Source organism: Filicampus tigris, chromosome 3, assembly GCF_054856515.1.
Source record: "Filicampus tigris isolate MCC_2025a chromosome 3, RoL_Ftig_1.0, whole genome shotgun sequence".
Classification (NCBI taxonomy): Eukaryota; Metazoa; Chordata; class Actinopteri; order Syngnathiformes; family Syngnathidae; genus Filicampus; species Filicampus tigris.
The window spans coordinates 17,013,560-17,037,205 of record NC_141219.1 but is presented as its reverse complement, the minus strand read 5'-3'; the positions used below and the strand labels follow the sequence as shown (position 1 = coordinate 17,037,205).

The window sequence follows — 23,646 nt, the reverse complement described above, 5'->3', positions numbered from 1 at the left end:
CGCTTCCTTTCTATGTACAGTACTGTATTTAAATTACTGTCATTATCGTCATCATCATTGTCACTATCATGTCTTTTTCAAGACATGAAAGATATGCATCATAAACCACAACTATTATCGCTGACACAATCTGATGACTTGTATGACTGTATCTAAGTATTGATAGTCTGAATTGCATAGAGGACGGGTGGGAAAAACTAAATCTGACTAGGGTGTAAAATACGTAAAATATTATTCATGCTCATTTTTAAATTTCACCATATATTTAGCCGTTAATTTAACAAAATAAATACAAGATTTAGAATTGAGTAACCACTTAAAACAATGATTTGGATTTTTAAGTGTAGATGTAAACATTTGTACTTTACACATAATTAAATTTGATTGTTTACATTGTAAACTCCCATCATTGTCCCATCATTAATTAGATACATCTGGTGAAAAATTTGTCAATTCTAATTGACCAATTTTAAGGGGAAAATAGGACTCAGGAGCTTTTTTTAAACGTATTGCATAGGCTACTCATTAAAATAAAGAAATGGGAAACTGCTATATAACTCCACTTGGAGATGCGAAAAGAATAATAATTGAAATAAAGGGCTACCACTTTGATACACACTTCTAGAAAGAAACATTTGATATAAATTGTCTTAAATTACCTTTAAATATGACATTATCGATAATAATAATCTATTGGAGACACCGATCATAATAATTTCTCACAATAATTGTCAAAAAATGATTTCAACAAGATAGAAAACAAATGTCTATACGCAACACTTTATTATAAATAAAACACTTTTATTTTCAAATTATTGCTTCTACAAAATTGGAAATCACATTGTCCCATCAATGGTTAGTTATGGGGGCTACTCACTTGCCCAACCTTGGCAAAACATAATAGCCTGTAAGTCATTTGTTACTATAATTTTTTTTAGATAAATGTGTGTACATTTTGGTCTTTTTTATACATCGTTTTAATAATCAAGCAGAGGCTTGTCTCATTTTTTTCAGTGTGATGTTATGCATGTTGCTGATGTAACTCAATTAATTGGTGGCAGTGCAGACAGCAGATGCATTATACTTGTGGCCGTGGCTCACAAATGGCAGTCATCTTTTAAGGTCTTCATATTGATGAAGTGATTATTACCAACAATTTCATCTCGAACATGCTCGGTTGCATGTAATTTGATTTTTAATATGTATTCCCACCCCTAAAGGCACATCACATGTAAATAAATATCTTGTGCATAACGTAAAAAATAACATTTTATTTTAATTCATACAGAGCCAATATACATTTTTTTTAGGAAAATATACACATTAACCTTCATTTTTTACTTTCCCTCTTCAGTTCATTTCAGCAGTGTGGGCTACATTTTTTTTGTAAACAAACAAAACATAGACTAAGATTATTATTTACAAAATATGACTCATAATATGAGATTATATACACATACAGTATGTATTTTCATATTATAGTACTTTGTGCAAACATCACCTGGAATTACAGTATATGTTTACAAAGTGGGACAAAGGGGAAAAACTGTAAAAAAGGAATAAATCAAAGTAAACATAAACATGCCCTTTTGTCTTATGTTAGCTTTTGATAAGAAGCTAGCAGCTATCTTAGCACACAATCTTGAAACGTGGGTCACAAATGAACCTGAACAAAAAAAAAGTCTATTAATACCTCAAGAGGCATTGTAATTGCCTGTACTGTATTTTGTGTTCAAATACCAGATTTTCTGTGACGAGTATATTATACTATTATTGTAAATCATACAAAATAAAGTGAGGTTTTGGCAAGGAAGGGTTAAGTTTTTCCAGCCTGTAAAACAATAGTTAATGAGGGATCTTAGCTGCTGAGTTTTTGGTTTAAAAAAAAAAAAAAAAAGCGAAGAAAAACGATACGCATCTTGATGAATCCTTTTCCCCTCATATACAGTAGTTACCTTTGTTGTGCTTCGCAAAGATAAAAAGATGCTAGCTGTATCATCCTGCTTCTAAATTCTCATGTACAGCGAACCCCCACTATATCACAGCATCAGCCATATCACAGACATTAAAGCATTCTTATTTGATGGGTTTTTAGAGTATACAGACAAGTCTGAACATGCCAGGCAGCACTGAACTCAGCTGATGCAGATGCAGCGCAATTAAGAGAAGAGAAGGGAAGAGAAGAGAAGAGAAGAGACAAAAAAGGTCCCCTACTAAGCATCAAGAATATACAGTGCTGTATCCCTGTGAGTGATGTTGTACTGTATGGCTTGGTTGAACCTTTTGGGATACACAAACTTCAATTCTCTTTTGTTTTTAATGTGTCAGTTACACAGTATATGTCAATCCATTATATGTGGACTAATGAGTGACCAAACCTGGAATACAGATCATAACAACGGGTTAATGGCATGAACCATAACATGGTTTGAACTTGAACTTGATAAAAATGTTGTTTTGTTTTGGCTGATGTCTTCGTACAAAAGTTAATTACATGTATTTAATGTATTTATACTAGTGCTGTCAAACGATTACATTTTAAAAACGAATTCAAGGCAAAATTTTCCATAATTAATCGCGATTGATCGTATTTTTCAACTACAATTTTTTTACAAAGCTTGGGACCGATATTTACATCAGTAAAATCTTGAAACTAATATGGAAACAAATTAAAAGTATATTTTGATTCAAAGACTGTTCTAATAGCTTTCTTTGATCCTTGAACGCGATTTTTTTCCAGCTTTTGATCCGATGTGAGACTGAAGGTTTTCTGCTGTTTTTCGGTCTCTATTGTATATAGTATTTTGTGTTTTAATTAATTGCTTTCACTTGTTATATCATTGCTGTTTTGTTGTTGTAATGTAAAGTGCTTTGTTACAGCTGTAGCTGTTATGAAATGCGCTATAAAAATAAAGTTGTAGTGTATTACATTGTATTGTATAAAACACAACAGCTGAACACTACACCAAAACTAATATGGTATTTGAATTTGGCTTTTCAAAGTGTGCAAATTATTTTGGATTTCTCCAATGAGCCGTCGAGCAACTTTTTAAAGTAAAACTACGTACAGGAAGTAAATAAAACGTAGTTAATTGAGTTTAAAAAAAAATTTGAGTGCGTTATAACATTTAAATTAATCTCCATAGTTAATGCATTAACTTTGACAGCGCTAATTCATACAAATATGACATGGTATACAGATTATAAACCCGAACAAAGCCTAAACATTGGATATTGTCATCTTTGGAAGCTCTTGAAGACAGTTTGTGCAAAGAAAAATGAATAAAAGATAAAGGAAATACAATGAAGATGTTTAAAGCTCCTACGGGTGCTTTGTCCCCCCGCCCCCGCCCCCCCCCCCCCCCCGGTGCCGCCATTGACCCGTGTCGGAAGTAAGTGCTTTTCCACGTTTTGCCATGTTCGGAAGTTGGTTGCCCTCCCGGATTGGGAGTGACAAATAAAGCACCCGTTGCGTCTTATTTGGAGAACTGTGTGAGCAGGCGTGTGACAACTAAGGAATGAATTAAAAAGTACAAGTACTCATATTGTATTATTGCTAATAGGAATACTTTAATTGTGTGTTTTAATAAGATGGATTAATATGTTTAAAGTGTGTGGCAGAGAAACCCATTTGAATAATGTTTTTGATATAGGTTTGGCCGTGATAAACGGGGGGGTTCACTGTACAGCCTACACTCAAAATGTTGTATCGTCTCCAATCACTCTACTTTGATATTCGCTGTTATATCCATTAATCTCAAGAATGGCGTATCAAGGTACGCGATCCCTGTTCTGGTCCTCCGGGAGGTGGTCAAGCTTTCCTCTTGATCCAGATCCAATGCCGTCCGAGTGTCTGTTCCAGCGTCCGCCTCGTCCACGGGCCGGCTCTCGTAACTTTGGGATTCCGCTGACAATGGGGTGGAGGAGTACGTTTCAATCCGGGGCGTCGGGTTGGCCTCGAGGTAGCGGCTGTACTCGACGGGCGTGTAGCGGAGTAAACTGGCCTCCACCCTGCTGGGAGGAGGGTTGTTATGTCTGAGCGTCCTTGGCTGAGTAGCCATTGTAAGGAAGAGGGACGGACGGCGGATAAGAAGCTCGTCGGATGCTTGTGTGGGGGACGATGGAGGGGGTGTGGGTGACGAGGGTGGTGTGGGTGACGGGGGTGGTGCGGGTGACGGGGGTGATGCGGGCGACGGGGGTGATGCGGGTGACGGGGGTGATGCGGGTGACGGGGGTGGTGTGGGTGACGAGGGTGGTGTGGGTGATGAAGGCAGAGGGGGGAGGGGAGGTTGCGTGGGTGATAAAGGAGGTTCAGGGGGTAGTGAAGCGTATGTGTATGGTAAGGCAGGATCTGCGGGCGGAGGAGCTCGTATTTGCGGCGGAGGTGGTACGACAAATAAAGGTTGTTCGGATGGAAGGTGTTCGTCAATACGATGAAGAGGAGTCGGTTCATGCAGAAAAGGAGAGTCAACATGCTGCCCTGGTACTCGGTCAACTCTGTTTGAACAGTCACACGTTAAGCAAAAAAAGCCGCCACACCCCTCGGACCAAACGCTTCGACGCGACGTTGCGTCTTACCTTGGCAGAGTATTGCAGACTCGGACTATCTTCCCAAAGTCCAAATCCTCTTCTTCACTACTCTGTGTGGACATAAAATACTTGAGCTTGTCTTCTAATTCATTATTCTAGGAAAAGGAAAAGAGGATACAAGAGTGTCATATTCATGCAAAGATTGGAGTCACCACATACCAACGTCCATTGCTCAAAGTTTCGGCTAATCGGCGCTCAGCACCAAAAGAAACAGTTAACCGCACCAGCCAGCCCGCATTGAAATTGAACACACAGGTGGAGTCGTACCTCGCACTCCACCATTGCAATTCGGTCCAGCAGCTCCGAGATGAACATGTCTTTCTCAGCAACTTGAGCTCGTAGCGTTTGCACCTTGACCGTTTGAAGTAAAAAAACATCATGAGAGCGACATCACCAGATGACAGATGTAGTTGAAAAATATGATTCATCGCAATCAATTATGGACAATTTAGCGATTAATTAGGTTAAAAATTGTAATCGCTTGACAGCACTACTGAAGAACATTATTGGGTGTGGATGTTTATCAACCTGAAACCGACAACATCTGATTGGAAGTTGTTGTTTTTTCCCAATCACTACTGTCCTTTTCTTTGTCAACAATGAAAACAAAAGGTAGAGGGAAAAAGATGCCGTGATGCACGTTTCAGTTTTGGACAGCTGGCTCATTTCCCGTACTGAAACCACAAGCCGAAATGAGCTCTCTCACCTCCTCAATCATCACTTTGACCTTCCGCTGTTGGCAGAAGACCATGTCGTTCAAGTGTTTGATTCTCTCTCGAAGACCTCCGGCTTCACTTTGCAGCTCTTGCGACCTGCCGACCGCCAGCGCTCATTGTTAGCTCCAACTGCTTTGAGCCGGTGTCGCGCTCAGCAAAACAAAACTCGGAAAGCAGTGTTTACCAAACATTGCCTTTCCTCTTTGGACACTGATCACATATTCAGCTTGCAGTCTTCCCTTTTTTTGGGGGGCATTGGTCCGATACCTTTTGACTGTAGCTCCATCTGTTGTATCGCTCTTGTCCAAAACGCGAAGACGGCGTTCACATTCCTGCAGTTTCTGGTGGAGTTGGCTCTTTTCCTGTGGGATTGGTCACATGATTGTGAACGTGCAATACGTTGTTGTTGTTTTTTGTTTTTTTCTATTTTTTGCATCGGTTACCGTTCCCATGCAGTCTAGCAGGCGCTCAAGTTCGCCGATCCTCAGATCCCGCTCGGCAATTTTGGCCTCTGCCAGCCTGATGTTCATCTCAGCTTCCTCGAGCCGTCTGATGTAGTCGTCCAGTTGTGCCTGCGTAGGCAAGTACATTAAAAAAAAAAAAAATGTTTGGCAACGGATGTATCGCACTGATCAAAAAAGTAAATAGCGCAGACCTGGAGTATTTCAATCTCCTCCCTGTGTTTCCTTTGCTCTTCCTGCAGCTTTTGCTGGTAGTCCCTTTCGAGCGCCACGGAGAGCTCCGTCAGGGCCTTACTGTTGACCTCCCGTGAAGATTCCACCTGGGCAGCAAAGACGAAAAAAGAACTGCTGTGAGCAGCCCGAGCGGATGTGAACTGATTACGATGCCGGATGGTGGAATAAGTGCTTTGTACAGGCTCGTGATTAATTTAAGGGAAGGAAAAGTGAATGCAAAGACGCTTCCATGGACGAGTGAAGTTGATTAGAATGTGGAAGTGATCTCAACCGCAGTTCAAGGGATGGCAAAGACCAACTTCTGCTTCTTCCAGTCAAACGTGGTCGAAAACACTCAGCAACACGCACAGTCGGGTCGCAGGACTTCATTAGGGACAGCTGCGCTGAATAATGTGCCAAGATAATAATTCTCACTTTTGACTGACAATGTCAGAGAGGTCTAAGTCCAAGAATACACTCATCACATTACTGTAGTGTAGTGCATGGTGTAAGTCAGTCAACAACTTCAGTGTTGATAAGCGACTGTCATTGTTTTGTCAAGGGGTCGAAAGGTCAATGAAAAAGCAATTTAGCGTCTTCTTCACTGGTTTAATCTTATCAGGCTTTCATCCATATTGCAACGCATGGTAAAATACAGAAGACGTCTGGTCTCGGGGGGGGGGGGGGGGGTGAAGTTATTTCTAGTATTTTTGTGTCATTAGATGCGTGTGTACCTGATGTGGTGGCGGTGAACATTTATTCAGGAAGCCTCGGCATATCTGTGGTTCAGCAGTTGCAAATTCGCCTATTTAAGCTATCTGCTGCTATTTGCTGAAAAACTGGAAAAACGCACTTGTTTCCTGTTTTTGTACTCAAACCAAAGCCATAAAATCAATGCTTTGGCACCACCTGGTGGCATCTTGGTGACAAGGTACTTTTGACCCGAAGTGAGTTGGGGAGCTTCATTTAGACAAAAGTAGTCCTTTGCTACCAGCATCTATATCAATCAATCAATCAATCACATTTTATTTATATAGCACTTTTCATACATAGGCAATTACAGTAGAGTATAAGGCTTTTTTTGGCGGGGTGTAAACTACTCTCGGATTTTCTCTATTGATGCCACGGCTCTGTCCGCATTTACTTTAGGCTCAATTGTAATTTGATGATTTCTCTCCTTCTACCTCTATCGTCCCACATACGTGCGTCCATAAGAGGATGCAGTGTCTCGGGCTGATGAGGACACATGTAAAGAATACGCGCGTGCGTGTGTGTGTTCAGAGTCGGATCTTTTCTCACACAATGCCGCACAACAAGTCCAACGTCTCTTATCAGACTTGTTCCGAGCGGGCCGACTTGTCACACCAGCCACGGTTTTCCACGAATGTGTCAGAGCAGGTACTTCCACAGTGACGTCACCCGGTGCGGCCGAGGCGTAATTCACAAACCAGCTACCTGAAGTCTGAGCGTCTGGTTTTCGGCGTGTGCTGCGGCCAGCTCTCGCTCCTTGTCTCTGAGCTGCTCTTGTGTTCGCTCGCAGGCACTGCGCAAAGTCTTCAACTCATCCCTTGTTTCCACTTGATTCTGACAGTTGTCCAGGAGGGATTTCTGCCAAGGCATCACAATGGTTCAAAACGTCAAACTAGGTACAGTGCGTCTTCACAGGTGCATTTTGTTACCTGCAGGCCGATATTGGACGATATAAGGGAGCTGTTCATCTGATCAAATCTCTCCATTGCCGCTGTGCGGATCCTCACCTCTGACTCCAGACTCCTGCGGTGGGAGTTGGCCGTCTGTAAAACACACATGCGTTGACATTTCGCAGATTATTTGCAGCTTCGTCGACGGTGAAGCAGCATTTAGCGGCGAGAGCAACGCGGTGGACAATCGTTGTAGCAGTATTTGCATGAATATTGTTTTTAAAATCTTTTGACTGTTTTCACACCAGAGAGAGTGTGTTTTTGCTCACATAAAACAAGGCGGTCTCGTCTTTTCTTATTAGGAATGCAGAAAAGGAAAACCACTGAAATTCTTCACCGTTCATTTATTAAACATGCTAACACCAATCCATCAGCGTATGCATACCGGTATATGTTTGTGTGTGTGTGTGTGTATGTGTGTGCATGTCATATATAAATATATATGTTGGAGCGTGTATCGCTCTGATAAAAAACAATTTGATATGTATCTCAATGCATGGAGTACAATACAATTCAAGAATGGCACATTTTCAACGATTTGATTCAGTTCGATTCAGTGGAATTACAATTCGATTCAATATGGTATGGCTCCGGCTTTTTTCCATGTTTACTAATATGTAACAATGTCATTCAAAAACAAAGGAACAACAAATCGTCAGCATCAAACCGATTTACAACGATTAATATTTGGTGTGCATCTTTCATTAAAGATGATACACATGGGGTGCGATACGATTGAAGGACGGTCCGTCACGATTCAATTAGGTTCCAGTAAATCAAAACAGATTTTCCGATTCAAATTACCTTACAGTATATGTATGTACATATATTGTGTGTATGACAACTAGAGTGGGCTAACTCCCTTGTAGTAATTTTGTAGGGGAGTAATTTAATGTTAGTGATCTAAGTCCAAAAAGCAGATATGTCAACAACTATTTCGGGAAAGATGATATATTACATTCACTAACACTAACATACAGATACACCGTCACCCAAGTGAAACAAAAATGTGTAAAAATGGACTCTCCTATATGTTAAAATCGAAAAATAAACCTTGATTTAAGCCAATATTCATCCGCAAGATGTGTCTCTCTTCTATTGGTTTCTGCACTTTAAAAAAAAAATGACAAAAATGGACTTAGCCCACTCTAGTTCTCAGCGGTTCAATTTCAGAATACTTTGGGCACCGCGGATATAAAATGACAGTAAAGCGGCATGGTTGCGATGCTTACTGCATGCATTTTTTACCTTTATTTCCTCTGAGAGCTTTTGCACAGACTGCTGCATGCCTCCAAACTGCCCGTACATACGCTCTCTGACCTTCTCCAGAGAATCTCTCACCTGTGTAAACGCAGCGCGAAAAAGCATGCAGATAAGGTCCGTCACCTGAGATAGACACGAGCGCGTATCGCAGCGATGCCCAGTGTTGCTCTGCCCTCACCTCCCTGATGTACTTCATTTCATCGTGCAGGTGACCGACGGTCCACTCCCGCGCCATCACTTCCTGCGGTCTGTCGGGGTCGTTACTCTGCACTACGCCGTACATTGTGGGCCCGCGATGCTGCGGCGAGGGCTCGGGCTGCCCATTGGTCATGTCACGCAGGTGCTGAGGGAGACAAGGACGCACCGCTCAGGTTTCTTTCAGCTGGGACTGGGACTGTGCGTGTGCGTGCGTGCACGACTGGTTGCGGCACACATTATGGCAAGCCATTTGACCATTTATTCCATAAGCTTAATATCCAGGCTAATATCTACTAGTATGCTCTTTGTCCCCCGTAAGACAATGTCTCTATGCAATTAAACCCTACTTACTATCTGCCGCTCTAGTAACACTACAAGCCCAACTAGTAGGCATGTGCCATGCACTAGTAGATTACTGGACCCCCGCTAGTAGCGCCAAATTGCCCACTAGGAGTTTTGCCTCACTAGTAACATGCAGTCCTCTTACTAGTATGCCAAAGTTGTCCGAGTAGTGTCCAGCAATGTCATAAAGTAATGGAGAAAATTAATGCAAGTCAGACACAGTCGTTCTACTAGTGCGCTGGTTTGGAAGCTGAGCTTCAGCTAAAGGTCCATGTACTAATACAGTTTTTTATCCGAACTAAATTACATGTTACTACTGGGAAAAACTTGACAACTGCATGCTTCTCGTACTACAAGTGACACTACAAAATTCTACTAGTTAACATCTAGCGCTTCACTAGTAGTTGGGCTGTGCAATTAATCGAAATTCAATTACAATTACAATTATTACACTCCACGATTACCAAATTGGCATAATCGTAAAAAACAATTATTAATATTCATTTACATCCAATGCGCTATGTTTTGTTTACACAAGAGATACTTGAACTTATACATTGGCACCGTTTTTTTTTTATTTTTTTTTTTTTATATATAATAACTAATTTACGGTTCAACATGTTCTTGTTTTGTACCAAAAAATGAATGATCGTTTGAATAATCGTGATTGCAATTATTACCAAAAATAATTATGATTAAAGTTTTTTTAGCCTTAACTAGTAGTACTAGTAGCACACAGAATTCAAATGGTGCACAGTTTTGTCTCATTAGTAGCATGTAGTTGTCCAAGTAGTTTGCCAACGTTGTCCTACTAGTGTGCAGCAATGTCATACAGTAGTGGGAAAAAAAATACAAAACAGTTCTACTAGTGCACCCTTGTCGTTCTACTAGTGTGCTGAGTGGTTTTAGCAGTAAGGAAAAAGGGTGGGCTTGTACAATGACCTTTAACTGGATATCAAGGCTATCAAATAAATGGTTTTGACAATTTCGCACATTGATTCTAGGAGGCCTTCATGTTGCTGATGCTAACATGTGTGCACAGCATCATATTTGCGGCGCTGTTTCTGCTCGACAATGGAAACAGGAAGTTGTGAACGGATGTAAAAAAAAAAAAAAGCTGAATCGAGTGTCATGTTTCTGCAACCCAGAACATGAGCTGCTGTCTCTTCTGTCTTTTGGGCCTCCAGCAGGCAGTGTAATGAAGCAAATATTGAACGTTTCAGACTTTCTGTGTGGTCTGGTGGTTCTTTGTGCTAAGCATATGTCGATATTGCAGATACAAGCTGCCGTTTAGCTGATTTTTTTGTTCTTTAACTTGCAAGTCAAAATTTGGGATGCAACTACTGTATGGTGCCAGTGAACTCAATTTAGCTGACTTCACAACAAAAAAGCAGTTTGGTTTTACATTTTTGAACGCCACTCCTAGTTGACTGTCGGACTAAACAAACATAAAACAAAGGTAAATACTTTCTGTGTATTTAAAACAACCACATAGCTTTATAAGTTTGTTTAATGCAAAAAACAAATATAAAATGCCATAGAAGAGCTAACAAATACATGGGTGTCTCTGTGTTTTAACGCTTTGCAATTCCACCTTTTATTACATTTTTAATAAGTGCACCCAAAGTAAATTTGAAGCTGTACTTGAACCATTTGGAGTATCAGCATAGTTTTGGTCTCTTTTTGAAGATAAGACTTACAATTTTTCTCCTCAACTGTCAGAATCTGTTAACGTGCTACTGGCACTGAATTATGGAAGTTTGCATACATAAAAGAAGGCGGATTCTATGTCCACCGATTGTTTTTTTTTTTTTTTTTTTAATCTGCCTGGAAAATCATGTAGCAGGGTGGTGGACTGAATAACACAACAAGATTACAGCCCAAAGGCTCCTCCAATTCCATTTCAAACTTGACAAAAATACGACAGAAAATGAGCATTTTACAGAAGTTTTACGAAGGAGAGGTCCAGGCGAACCATCGATCCATCCATTATCGATACCGCTTCTCCTCACAAGGGTCGCAGGGAGTGCTGGAGCCTATCCCAGCTGTCTCTCGGGCAGTAGGCGGGGGACACCCTGAATTGGTTGCCAGCCAATCGCAGGGCACACAGAGACAAACATCCGCACTCACAATCACACCTAGGGGCAATTTAGAGAGTCCAATCAACTTACCATGCATGTTTTTGGAATGCGGGAGGAATCCGGAGTACCCGGAGAAAACCCACGCAGGCACGGGGAGAACATGCAAACTCCACACAGGGAGGCTGGGGCCGGGATCGAACCCACGACCTCTGAACTCTGAGGCGGACGACCACCATGCCGCCCCCCAGGCGAACCAAAGGTGTGCCATTTGGGGTGACCCAATTGAAACCATGTTGAAAAAAGGCTGCTATTTGATTTGAAAAAAAAGTCCAAAATAAATAAAAGGTGATGCAACACAGGGTCCGTGCAACACAGGTTCCGTATTTTTTGTGGGTTTGCGATTGTTTGACTTAAATGTTTGCCGTGCCTGCAGATATGATTGTCTCTTATAATGTTTGGTATGATTCGAATCTGCGGATACTCCGTTTTCGAACCATATATAACATGCCCGGGAATGCTTTGAAGTTGTTCTACGTATATATAGCGAATGTCCCGCGGGCGGGACGCAAATGTCCCGCGGGCGGGACGCGAACGTCCCACCGGTGGGACGCTGGAATCGTCTAATTGTTGTTGTTTTTTTCACCTTGTATTTTTTCCTCCATCTATTTTTTAAACAAACAACAATCAATACATTCATCTTTATTACAATAAGCAATATTATTTTTACTATACAGAAATCTTTTGGTCTCACAGGTTAGGTTTATGCTAAAATAAGGCAAATGAACCATGAATATGAAAGCTAGTTTGAGAGTTGTTACCTTACTAAACATTTTGACTTGCAGTCTTTTAAGCGTTCACCACTTCACAAAATTCTATTAAACAAGTGGGGCGTAAACATAAGTCAGTAAGTCATAAATCAGATGACAACAATAATGCAAACAAATCTGTGGCTTGATCACACAGTGAAAGGTGAAATATATGAAACAATGACATGTAAACACGTTGAGTGCACTTCTCAAGCACTGATTTTATCTGGAATCTATACAAATAAATACATATAGAATAATATTTTAAAAATAAAAAAAATTAGTAAAGCCTACCAACCGAATGAAATTGACTCTTTTGTCTCCGAATAAGATGATACGTGACTTGTCTGGGTTCTTCTTTGCTAGTGCAGGTGTACCTAATGTTTCGGCCAGTGGTACCGTACCTGCTTGGGTGACTCTCTGCCGGCTGGCCTCTCTCTTTGAACGATGCCATTCCTCTTCTTCCAGCCATCCTACATGGAGACGATTCATATTAGCGTGAAGCTAAGCTGGCTCACGATGGTTTCACTTACTGAGACGATTGGAAACAGGTGTTGCTATGTGCCAACAAACATCGACCTCAACTAACATTCCAGACCTGTTGCCCCTCAAAGGAGGCATCAGTCTTCACATGGGACGGAGATGAAGAATGAAGAGGAGCAGAACAAAGAGAGCAGTGTTGTCATACGGGCACAGGCCAGCCCCTCATTTCTCCAACACTTCACCTGACTCCTGAGAAAAGCTCCACAACCGGCTTTTTCTTGAAACCTCTCAACAACACGACAATAAATGCCAACTTTGACTGTTACAATGTGTTTAAATACAACACCGATTGACAGTGTTTACTTGGTTTTATTTCACCGAAACCAAAGCTGAGTGAGTTTTTTCGGAAAGCGAGTACAGTCCATGTTCCTCTTTGTTTTGTTGCCAAAAGAAGAATATTTGATTAGGTACACCTGGACAAGCTTATCTGAATCGGAATTGCTTCCCAAAAAATTCCGCTTTTACAAAGATAGTAACGCTAAAAATAAGACAGCTCTCATATTGGGTAGGTGTACTTAATATTGTGGCCATTAGTGAGTGCAGGTTGACAAGTACAAACAACTTAAATACAGGTCTTCGAATGAATTACACGCCGCGAGATAGCAAAACACTTTACTGTGTCGTTGAGTGCTCTGCTCACAAAGGTTCCTCTGTATCGCGTGACTTTATCACGAAGGACGGAAGACACAAAGAGCCTTCATACAACCCCCAGTCAAGGGGGAAAAAAAAGATGGACTTTTGTGGTAATAAATTCCAATGCAGTCAGTGCGGCTGGCGACTTTCTGACTACATGTTGGACCTAATCGCAGCTTGTTAGGCATTCATTTTGCGCCAAGTTTCCGCAAATGTATATTTTTCTGGGTATTGCATGTGTGGATATGTGTGGACTGTAAATGGAAAGTTTTTTTTCCCAGGGCCCCTCAAACATCTCATGAAAAACGGATTCCTAATGTTTTTGTCGATTTAAGGCACTTATTATTAATACACGTGTGTAAAAATACATCAAAATGCATTATCGATCGTATCGTTTCAAATTTTCCCCTTGCCTTCTCAGGCGATGGACTATTCCATCTTCTGACTGTGCATGCACGGACTTGATTGAGGAAGAGGAAAATTGGATGGCGTTTTGTGGGGGAAAATGAAGTGGTAATATCACTGTGGAGAATAGGGGTAAAATCGTTTTCATCAAAACTACCAACAGTTTCAACTTTTTTTATGGTGCCAGACTGCCAGTTAATGTGCAGAAGTGAACACACCAAGAGCCGGGTTGTCCTCGCCAGTCGCGATAGCGCAGCTGTCGGCGTCAGCCGAGCAGTCAAAACGCTAAACTATATTAAATGTTGATTCACGCTGAAATGATTCACTTGCTCGATAATAAACCCCAAGGAGGATTTTAAGGCGTTACCAACTTCAGGAAATAGAATAATTTTCTCATACTTGTATTCTAGTTGACGATAAACATTAATATTCGAAATCTTTGCAGGGGAAAAAAACGCAATGCGCGGAGGACACAACGAAGTCGGTTTACTTGACAAACTCGGGAACTTTGCTTGTGCCTGGAATCAGCTCGATGTTGATGTTTATCTGCGGCGTGGCACAATATCAGCCGCACTGCTTCTGCACTTTGCAGGAAATCCTCCTGCACGCGGCTCGAAATTCATTGTGCGAACGATAAGGGGGTCGGTCAATGAAGTTGAAGAGTAAAGCGCTGTTCATTGCTCTGGATCAGTCATTAGTGGTAAGCACTTGTGGTATGGCAAAGGATCACTGCATGCCTACGTACACTTCAGATGTGTTTTACAATTAAATCCAACGCATTTACATTTCATTTTTAATCGTGTGTTTTTAAAATGTTTTTAATCAGATACATTTTTATTGAACTTTTATGTAATGAATGAAATCATTAATGAAGTACTTCTTTTTTTCCCCCCCAGGCGGATCAAAGGAGAGCTCATGAACAGCAGGCAATGATGTCATGGGGACGGACAGAAAAGCCTGGCAATGAAAGTCGCTCTTCCACCTAAAGTTCAGATTGAGCCATCGAAACGCGTGTCATGAAAGCGACGAGGCAGATGTTATGACATCACAACGGCAGTGCGTTTGGAACCAGCTGAAGACTTTTCGAACATAACACGCGGGGTCTTTGGCAGTGGTAGGAAGTAACAAAATACAAATACTTCATTACTGTACTTAACTTGTTTTTTTTAGATACATTCTAAAAACAGTTGGGTTAAAAATAACACAATTGTGGGTCACAAATGGACCAATCCATAACCTGGGTCAATTTGACCCAACTTTCTTGGTTGTTTTTGCAGAAAACAATCCCAAAAATGGGCAGTTTTCTACAAAACAATGCAAGAAAGCGGGTCAAATTGACCCAATTTGTGTAGCAGTCCATTTTGACCCAAAATTGTGTTACTTTTAACTCAACTGTTTTTATTTAGAGTGTATTTTTACTCTTCTTGGTCCAGTGATGGGAAAAGCACTGACATTCTGTACTTGAGTATATGTACAGTTACTTGTATAAAAAAAATGACTTTAGTAAAAGTAAAAGTACTCATTCCATCAATTAGTAAAAGTAAAAAAGTACAGGCTCTGAAATGTACTTTGTGAGTAAAAATAAAAAGTACTTTTACCAGATGTTTCCTCCTCACGTCATATAATTTGAAGGCTATTAAATTTGAAAGGTTGGCACTTAACACACCCTTTAAACTGACTGGAATGTTTTTTTTTTTAGTTCTCAAATTTCTAAATTTCAAGGTGTACCACGCTAATACAGCATGTTATGCAAAACTATATATATATATATATATATATATATATATATATATATATATATATATATATATATATATATGTATCGGTTAATTCTCAACATAGACATGTCCGCCACCATTGAAAGTGCATGAAAGTGCATCTGATTAAACCCAAATAAAGTTCAGATGTTCTAGTAGGCCTTTGCTTGCGTTTTTCAAGCTTTTGTGCACTGACACTGACTGGTGTTTGGAAGTGTGCGTAATTCATTTCCCCTTGTCTAAGGCTCCAGTTCTTTCCACCTGAAGAAAAAAAAGCCCCAAAGCATTTACGCTGCGTGAGCACGCGGTGAGCCGTGTTGTGTTGTGTGTCGGAGTGTTTTTAACATCACCTACAAATGAGCTGGACTACCCGTCTATATTTTATACTTGCATGCAACAGTTAACCATCTATTGCCAGGTGTATTTCTCTCAGTCACCATGTCTAGTTTAAGCCCCGTCAAGTCTCATAGTCCCTTTTCGAGTATACAATATGAGTGCGCTACTTGCCATTATCACGTCTCCACCTTATGAGCCATAAAACCACATTGTGGTCTTTGTTGTGGCGAAGTCAAACACGCGCAGTCTGACTAAGGTGTCTCAAGGCATTCATGTGTCCATGTCATAATAGGCGCACCGAACACATCATCACAGGCGGCAAACGCGTTCCTCGCCTGTCACTGTTCTAACAACATCTCGCCCCTTCCAACACCTCGAGACCACGCCCTCTGGAAGGGAAACACGCTCACAGAGTAAAGCATTTACTGCGTTATCAGTATGTGTGTGCGAGCCGTAGTCCTGCCGGGTCAAAGTTCTCACCAGGCACGGCCGCGTCTACGTCGGGGTCCTGAGCAGACACGCAACATAAGGACGCCGCAGCAGCATTACGAGTCACCTCGTCATTCTGAATCCAAACAAAAGCGGCCGGGGCGGTGTCACCCACTGCAAAAACCCACAGAGCGCTGTACAAGTAGCGCCTGCAGCATGTACACACAGTCAGCACTCTCACATTTACTTGAAGGCACAACCACTGATCTTTTTAGCACTCATTGCAACAGCTGGGAACCAAACGGGCAGCCAGTATGCCTGCAGAGATCCAATAAAATGTGCGCCCTTTGAAAAAGTATGTTAAAAATGTCAGGTGAACCCTCGCATAGTCGCCATTCAACTTTTCGCAGATTTTTCTCCCGTGAATCATTTCTCCGTTGTTCGTTTTTTTAAAAATTCCCTTTTCAGTGATTTTGTGTTCAGTCCAAAGCAATAAAAGTAATACTTTGGAGTTGAAGTGAGTCGAGGAGTTTCATTTAGAGAAAAGTAGTGCTCTCCAGTAGTGCTGTGTGAAAAGGCCTTGAGAGTTTCAAGTCCATTTGTGGGTTTGTGTGGGTTTTCATATGACTTATTCCTTCGTCCTAACAACTTTGTTTCCTTCCTTCCTTCTTTTCTACCGTGCTTCCATCCTTTCACCCTCCCTTCTTTTTCCCTTGCCTCCCCTTTGTTCTTCCTTCCTTCCTTCCTTCCTCCCCATTCTTTATTTTCATAATATTATCCTTGCTTCCTTCTTTCCTTACTTTCTTTATACCATCCTACTTTCCTTCCTTCTATCCTTCCTCCCTCCCTTTCTTCCTCACATCCTCTCTCCCTTCCTTCCTTCTAACATCCATCCTTTCATTCCACCCTTGTGTCCTTCCTACCCCCTGTCCTACCTTCAATTCTTTCTACCCTTCCATCCTTCCTCTCACCCTTCTTTTTCATCCAATCCTTGGTTCAATACCTTCCTTGTTTACACCCTGCTTTCCTACCTTCTTTCCATCCATCCTTTCTTTCATACAACCTTATTAGCTTATTCCTTCCTTTCATAGAATTCCTTCCTTCTGTCCCACCTTCTGTCCTTCCTTCCTTTGTTAATTACATTCCATCCTTCCTACTTTCTTCTCTCCTTTAATCTTTTCAAACCCTCCTTCCTGTCCTTTCTTCCTTCCTCTTTACTATCCTTCTTTCCTTCCTTCTTTCCATCCGGCTTCGTTGCTCCCATCCTTCCTTTCATACATCCTTGCTTCCTTCCTCCCTTTGTTCTGTCCTACCTTCCATCATTCCTGACGTTCTTTTGAGCCTTTAACCCTTCTTTCCGCTCTCCCGACTCATACTACCATCTTTGTTTCCTTTCTTCTGTCATTTTTCATCATTCTTGTATCCTTCCTATCTTCCTCCCTTCTGTCTTTCCTTCCTTTCTCATATAAAGTACATTTAAAACATTTATACCTGCTTTTGGCCCACCCTATACAGTACATGAAGTCACCGAAGCTCTATTGTACATATGTACAATAGAGCTTCGGTGACTTCTTTGGTGGAATGTGAAACACATGTAGGCACTATTGCTTACGCCCTTCAGTCATGATTACATAACACAGACCAGACCTCTTGAGATTTTTGATGAAGTCTTTTCAGTCAAGCCAGGATACACCGTGGCAAAATGTGGAATTTCAGCAATGTACAAAAAAATAAATAAATAGAAGAAAAAAAAAAACGGACTTACCGTTTCTGGATAAGCGGCTCTGTGCTCCTTGTCGGCATTTCCTGGATGCAGAGTCAACCTGAGGCGCCTGATTGTCCTCTAAAGACCAAAAAAAATACGATGAATGCTCACATTTCAGGAAATGTATAGACTCCAGTAATGTCCCAACACTTTCAAATGGTTTACTGTGGTTATCTTTTTTATACAATTGTTTCCATTATTTTCTCGATAGCACCAGTGATAGAAATTAAACATGGGAATTTAAACTTTTTGGCATTTTCAAAACCATATATATTGTTTACTAAAGATGAATAATATATTTCATTAATTTAATTATTAACATTATTATAATCATTCAAACTATATATATATATATATATATATATATATATATATATATATATATATACAATACTATTTTATTTATTTAGCGCATTTCACAACAGCTTATATGGCCTATTGTACTTTGGCATTGTAGTTTTGAAAAAAGATTTTTAAAAGATTGTACTCAGTGGAGTGCAAATTATAATACTAATCCTCATAGTAATAATAAATATAAATCATAAAATGCATGTAAAATATAAAAATATAACATTTACATTTATGATTAAAAACAATGTTCACACATGCGAAATGAAGTAATAATAACAATAATAATAATAATAATAGATCAAATATGACATTTGTAAAACTATATGTAGGTTTTTATTAAAGGAATAACTGTATAAATCAAATTTTAATATGGACATAAATATAATGAATATATATTAGTAAATACTTTTAGATACCCTACTTTGGTATCATGTAAAAATAATGTAGGCTACAGTGCAAAAAGAAGAAGATGATGATGATGATGATGATAAAGAAGAAGGAGAAATTAAATTTTCTGGTGCCTGCAGGTTGAGGTGTTTGTTGTTGTTGTAGTTGTTGTCCCCCCCCCCCCCCACTCCCTCATTCCAGCAACAAGTTGAAAGGGCAATAGTCCCCAAAGGCCAGTTATGTCATTATTGCACTGTTGCAATAATGACAAGCGGCCAGCCTGCAGCACATTGGCCTCGCCTTACGCGCTCTTCTTGTACACATTCTGTTTTACGCAGACATTGTCCAAATGCGTCGAGCGAAAGACAAGAGGGAGGGGTGAAGACACACCATGGACTTGCAAAATAGAGTGGACCAAAGACGCCCGTGAGACAAGAGTGCATGTCCTCTAACCGTGGGACTTCTTACCTCGCTTCTGGACTCTGGCGAGTCGTCAGTGGTGGTGGTGGTGGTGGTGGTGGTGCGGGAAAACGATCGTCCCGGCCCGTAGTGAAACATGTCTCCGGTTGTGTCCACTCCACGGTTCCACAGTGTGTCCCCCACTCCCCTCCTCCTCCCCTGTAGACCCTCCTCCCACTCTTCCTCTCACTGCTCCTTCCTGAGTTGTGCTCCAACTCTCAGAGGTACCATAGGGAAATTCCTCTCTCGTCCGGTGAGGTGAGCGAGGGTCGGTGTGTCTCGATGCGCAGAGGTTCCCCCTCAGCAGCACAGCGGGGTCATTGTTCGAATCCACCTGACTGACAAGCTGCTCGGTGCCTCGGCGACTTGGCTCGCTCGCTTTCTGTCTGAGCTCCCATCCGACCTGTTGAGCCACATTTCAGCTCCCTGCCTCCTCTGTGACAGAACAGGGCTCGCAGAGGGCGGGCGGGGTGGGCTTGCCCGGTTCCTCCCACTTAGCTCGGGGCAGGTGGAGCTCCTTGGTGACAGCTTCTTGCGGCTCAAGTCACCGGGAAAAATCGTGACACTATATCTTGACACAATGAAATGTAACTAGAACTTGCAACTCCATGACGACGTAAACCGAGAAACAACGTCGCCAACGGGAAGGAATTAAATGAGAGCTGTCATACTGGTTTGCATCTTAATTGCAATCTACACAAACCAGTCAAGCATTATGTGTGTTTAAGTATGCGCCTACCTAAATGTATAAAGTGCTGGTAATATAACCTGCCTTCAGATTACGTGACCCTACTTTAGAGTTTTTCGAGATACGAAGCGCTGTTATTATTTATTTATTTATTTATTTATTTGCTCTGACTCTCCATCAGAAATGTGAGGTAGAAGCACTGTATGGTGGCTGCGAATTCAACTTGGCAAAGTCACTTGACAACAACCATCAGTTTGGCAGACAGTGAACAATTCTTCAAAAAAAAAAAGTGGCTATGCGATAAGCAGAGATGTAACAGCTACTCCAACGTAAAGCTGAAGTCATCACTTTCAAAATTGTAATTTATGTGTATATTTAACTAAAAGAAGAGAATGAAATCTAAATAGTATACTCTCCATAGTGTTGTAAACAGCGTAGAAATGGCATCAGAGTGAAGCGAATGCTTCAAGAGAAAAGAAAAGTGACAGGGGGAAAACGTTAATAACATCTGCACACAATTACAACACGATTGCCGCTTTCTACGAATTGTTTGCCTAGTGCAACTTAGACCAAGTCATATACACATAAACAGGCTATTATCATCTGCCTGATTGTAATGCAACCACGGAAATCTTGCTTAGTCTCGCAGGCTCAGATCAAAGTGCTAATACTGTAATGCCCCTCGAAGTGGTCAAAGATGCACACAGTCGCTGATGCAATCTGATCACCGTTTTTCATAACAGAACGTAACGAAAAGAACACATTCACACAAGAGCTGCTGGTGACCACAACTCACGCCCATGCACTCAGTCATACAACTGACTCCTCGAACCCAACTTCCCTCTCAACCTGGCTCGTCACCTCTCTATGACGTCACTCGCTTTTAACAGGCCCAGCCAGCACATGCACAAAACAAAGAACAGATATTACAATATCAGAGAGAGAAAGAAACTATAGGTACTTGCTTATCATCGCACTAAAGCAAAAAAAAAAAAAAAATTATTTAAATCCATTTTAGAAGCGCAAAGGCTATCGTATATGCCTTACATGGATATAAACACATAGATCTTACTGTTTGTGTACAATGTAACACAAGCAGGGCTGTCAAAAATGACTCAGTGGGGCACCTGTTATATGGAGGCAATGAATCATTGATGACGGTGGCATTATTTTTTAATGTCCCCAGTGTGTGTGCGTGTGCTTGTGCGTGTGTAATTTCTCAGCAGACAATCGTGGTGTCAAGCGGCGCTCACATTCCCCACCCTGCCGATACTACCTGCACATGTACGAAACAAGTGGAGCAAGTGATGGTAAAGAGTTAAACCCCCAAAAGCAATAAGCATTTCCTTTCGTGCTATGTAATAAGAACAAAAAAATAATAAAGTGGTATGTCGGCACGGTTGACTTAGTTGATGAGTAACCGCACATCAAACACACTTATGCAATCGGTCAGTGTCACGTGCATGGACGCCTGGCACAGAAACATAGTACCTAGACCTTGCAAAACACATATAGGCATTTTCACTTTTGTTTTGGCCACACCAGAGTCACCATAATCACGATGCACATACTGTTTAAATCTTTGCATTGTATTTAATTATGTTATTACTGTATGCTTTTATACAACACAATACTGCCAAGGGCTATTTTTCTTATCAAAAACACTCATTTAAATTTTTGGTCTGCGACCCAACATTATTCATTCTGATTAACCCTAAGCCAACATGGTAATGATAGAAATAAGAAGCGTTGATTTTTTTTAGGTGTCGTTGCTACGTGCCTGCCACACAAACAAATAAGCCGAATGGTGTAGACAATTATAAGAGTGACACTCCTCCACAATGCCGTGTTGTTTCCGAAACTTCCTCACATGAAAGAAGAAAGAAATAAAAGTTGCCATTCAGGGACATTTTTACAGAGTAACTGAACTTGTATCACCTCTTTAAGGGTGTGAAGGAAAGGTGTTCACAAATTGGTCACTTCACAAGGGCGTTTTGTTTACTTTGTACTTCTGTGTATACAGAAAGTAAACGTATTGTTATTTGTAAAGTGAGAATTTATGGCGCTGCGCTTATACAAAATGAAAAGGAAATCATGTGATAAAGAAGCTTTCAGTGTTTTTCTCTTAAGTATGTGTGGTTGGTCTGGACTTCATCGGCGCTTGAGGGGGAGTCGCTCACTGTGCAGCTTTCATATTTGCATCCACATGGAGCCTGTCTTGAGAATGCACATCTAAGAGGCAGTGATGGATGTTTACTTAAAAAAAAAAAAAAAAAAGTTCAACAAACATATATACAGTACTTGAGTTGATTGTGCTCCGAGTTTAAACTAATAACATGAAACGAATCGTGCGACACATGCCTTGGGCGTTGAATGAGTCTGTGCAGCAGGATCAACCTGATTTCACACTTCATGCGTTCACAACCACTACCGTGGAACTTCTGAAACGTTCATGTCACAAGGTCTGAGGTCACAAGGTCACATGCACATGATTTCAAGCAATCAAAAACAGATCGATGCCAAAATTCTTTCACCTTGATGTCACATTGCTTATTACAGGCTAAAAATGGTTAATGTACGTAATGAACAGGTGCAATCACAGTTACAGATGACAGCTTTGAACTCACCAAAGTAGATTAGTGGCTCCCTGTTGAGCGATGCAAGAATCACTGACTTATGGCAATTGTCCAAATTGTGCATAATATTACAGTGTCTTGAATTAATTACTCTATTTTTAAAATCCAATACAGTCCATTTTTGCAGTCAGTTTTAATCGAATCATTATTTATGTAGTTTTTTCTCTCTAAACTACATAATGTATTACCTTACAATAGTATCAAATAAACTTTGGAGGAATAAAAGCTCTGTCTTGTTTTTGATAACTAAAACATTACTGTTGGCCTCAATGAACCTAACATGCATTATTTAAAAAGCATGCACATTGTATTTTCTTCATTTATATTTTTTGCTAACATTAGTGCCTGTGTGAGTGCGTTTCCATGTACACATTTTGGAGGCGTTGTCTCCAAAATTAGTACATGGAAATGTGTACATAAAACAAAACATTTCGCCTGAACATTTGTTTTGTTGGTTTTTTTTATATCAAACTCTATGTGTGAAATATCAATACAAATGAAGTATCAAAATTTGTATCGTCCTCACTAAAAATCCAAGTATTTATTTATTTAGCAATGAATGAATACAATTGTGTATTTCGCATATACAGTACAATGGTAGTTTGGGAGGGCTTAATTTCATCACCCTTGGTTCTACCCTTTCATTTTTTGACCTATACTTATTTTTGTTTGCATTTTTTAAAATCTCCCTGTGTATGATGGCTGAAATAAAATGTATTCTTCTCTTCAACAAAAATATATATTTTTAAGTCTTACAGATGAATACAGTACTATTATTATTATTAAAATGACGCCTGAAATTTTCTGATTAGACAAGGCGGCAATGTGCCTCCTGTCCACAAGAGAGCAGCATTGCGCTGTCAGTACTTTATTGATGTCTGCCTTGG

The 23,646-nt window shown here is 40.6% G+C and overlaps 1 protein-coding gene across 2 annotated transcripts; it reads right to left on the bottom strand.

The window, feature by feature from the left end:
- Positions 1-768: 768 nt before the first annotated feature.
- LOC147150115 (myocardial zonula adherens protein-like) lies at positions 769-19,885 on the bottom strand. Of its 2 annotated transcripts, XM_086026468.1 has the most exons (14): positions 19,445-19,885; positions 18,239-18,316; positions 12,775-12,843; positions 9,122-9,286; positions 8,929-9,021; positions 7,660-7,773; positions 7,436-7,588; positions 5,962-6,087; positions 5,750-5,878; positions 5,574-5,668; positions 5,297-5,402; positions 4,858-4,941; positions 4,579-4,685; positions 769-4,497 (listed from the first exon to the last, which is right to left on the bottom strand). In XM_086026468.1, the coding sequence occupies exons 1-14, from the start codon at positions 19,532-19,534 to the stop codon at positions 3,720-3,722; spliced, it is 2,187 nt and encodes a 728-aa protein (XP_085882594.1). In that variant the 5' UTR covers positions 19,535-19,885; the 3' UTR covers positions 769-3,719. The 2 variants fall into 2 exon arrangements, with proteins under 2 accessions (XP_085882594.1, XP_085882595.1); XM_086026469.1 differs by lacking the exon at positions 12,775-12,843.
- Between the last annotated feature and the right edge of the window lie 3,761 nt (positions 19,886-23,646).

Coding starts and splice junctions, on each gene's coding strand:
- LOC147150115 (XM_086026468.1), bottom strand. CDS start 19,534: ATGTTTCACTACGGGCCGGGACGATCGTTTTCCCGCACCACCACCACC. Junction 6,088..7,435: donor ACCAGACGCTCAGACTTCAG/GTAGCTGGTTTG, acceptor TTTGCTGCCCAG/GTGGAATCTTCACGGGAGGT. Junction 5,879..5,961: donor AGGAGATTGAAATACTCCAG/GTCTGCGCTATT, acceptor TTGCCTACGCAG/GCACAACTGGACGACTACAT.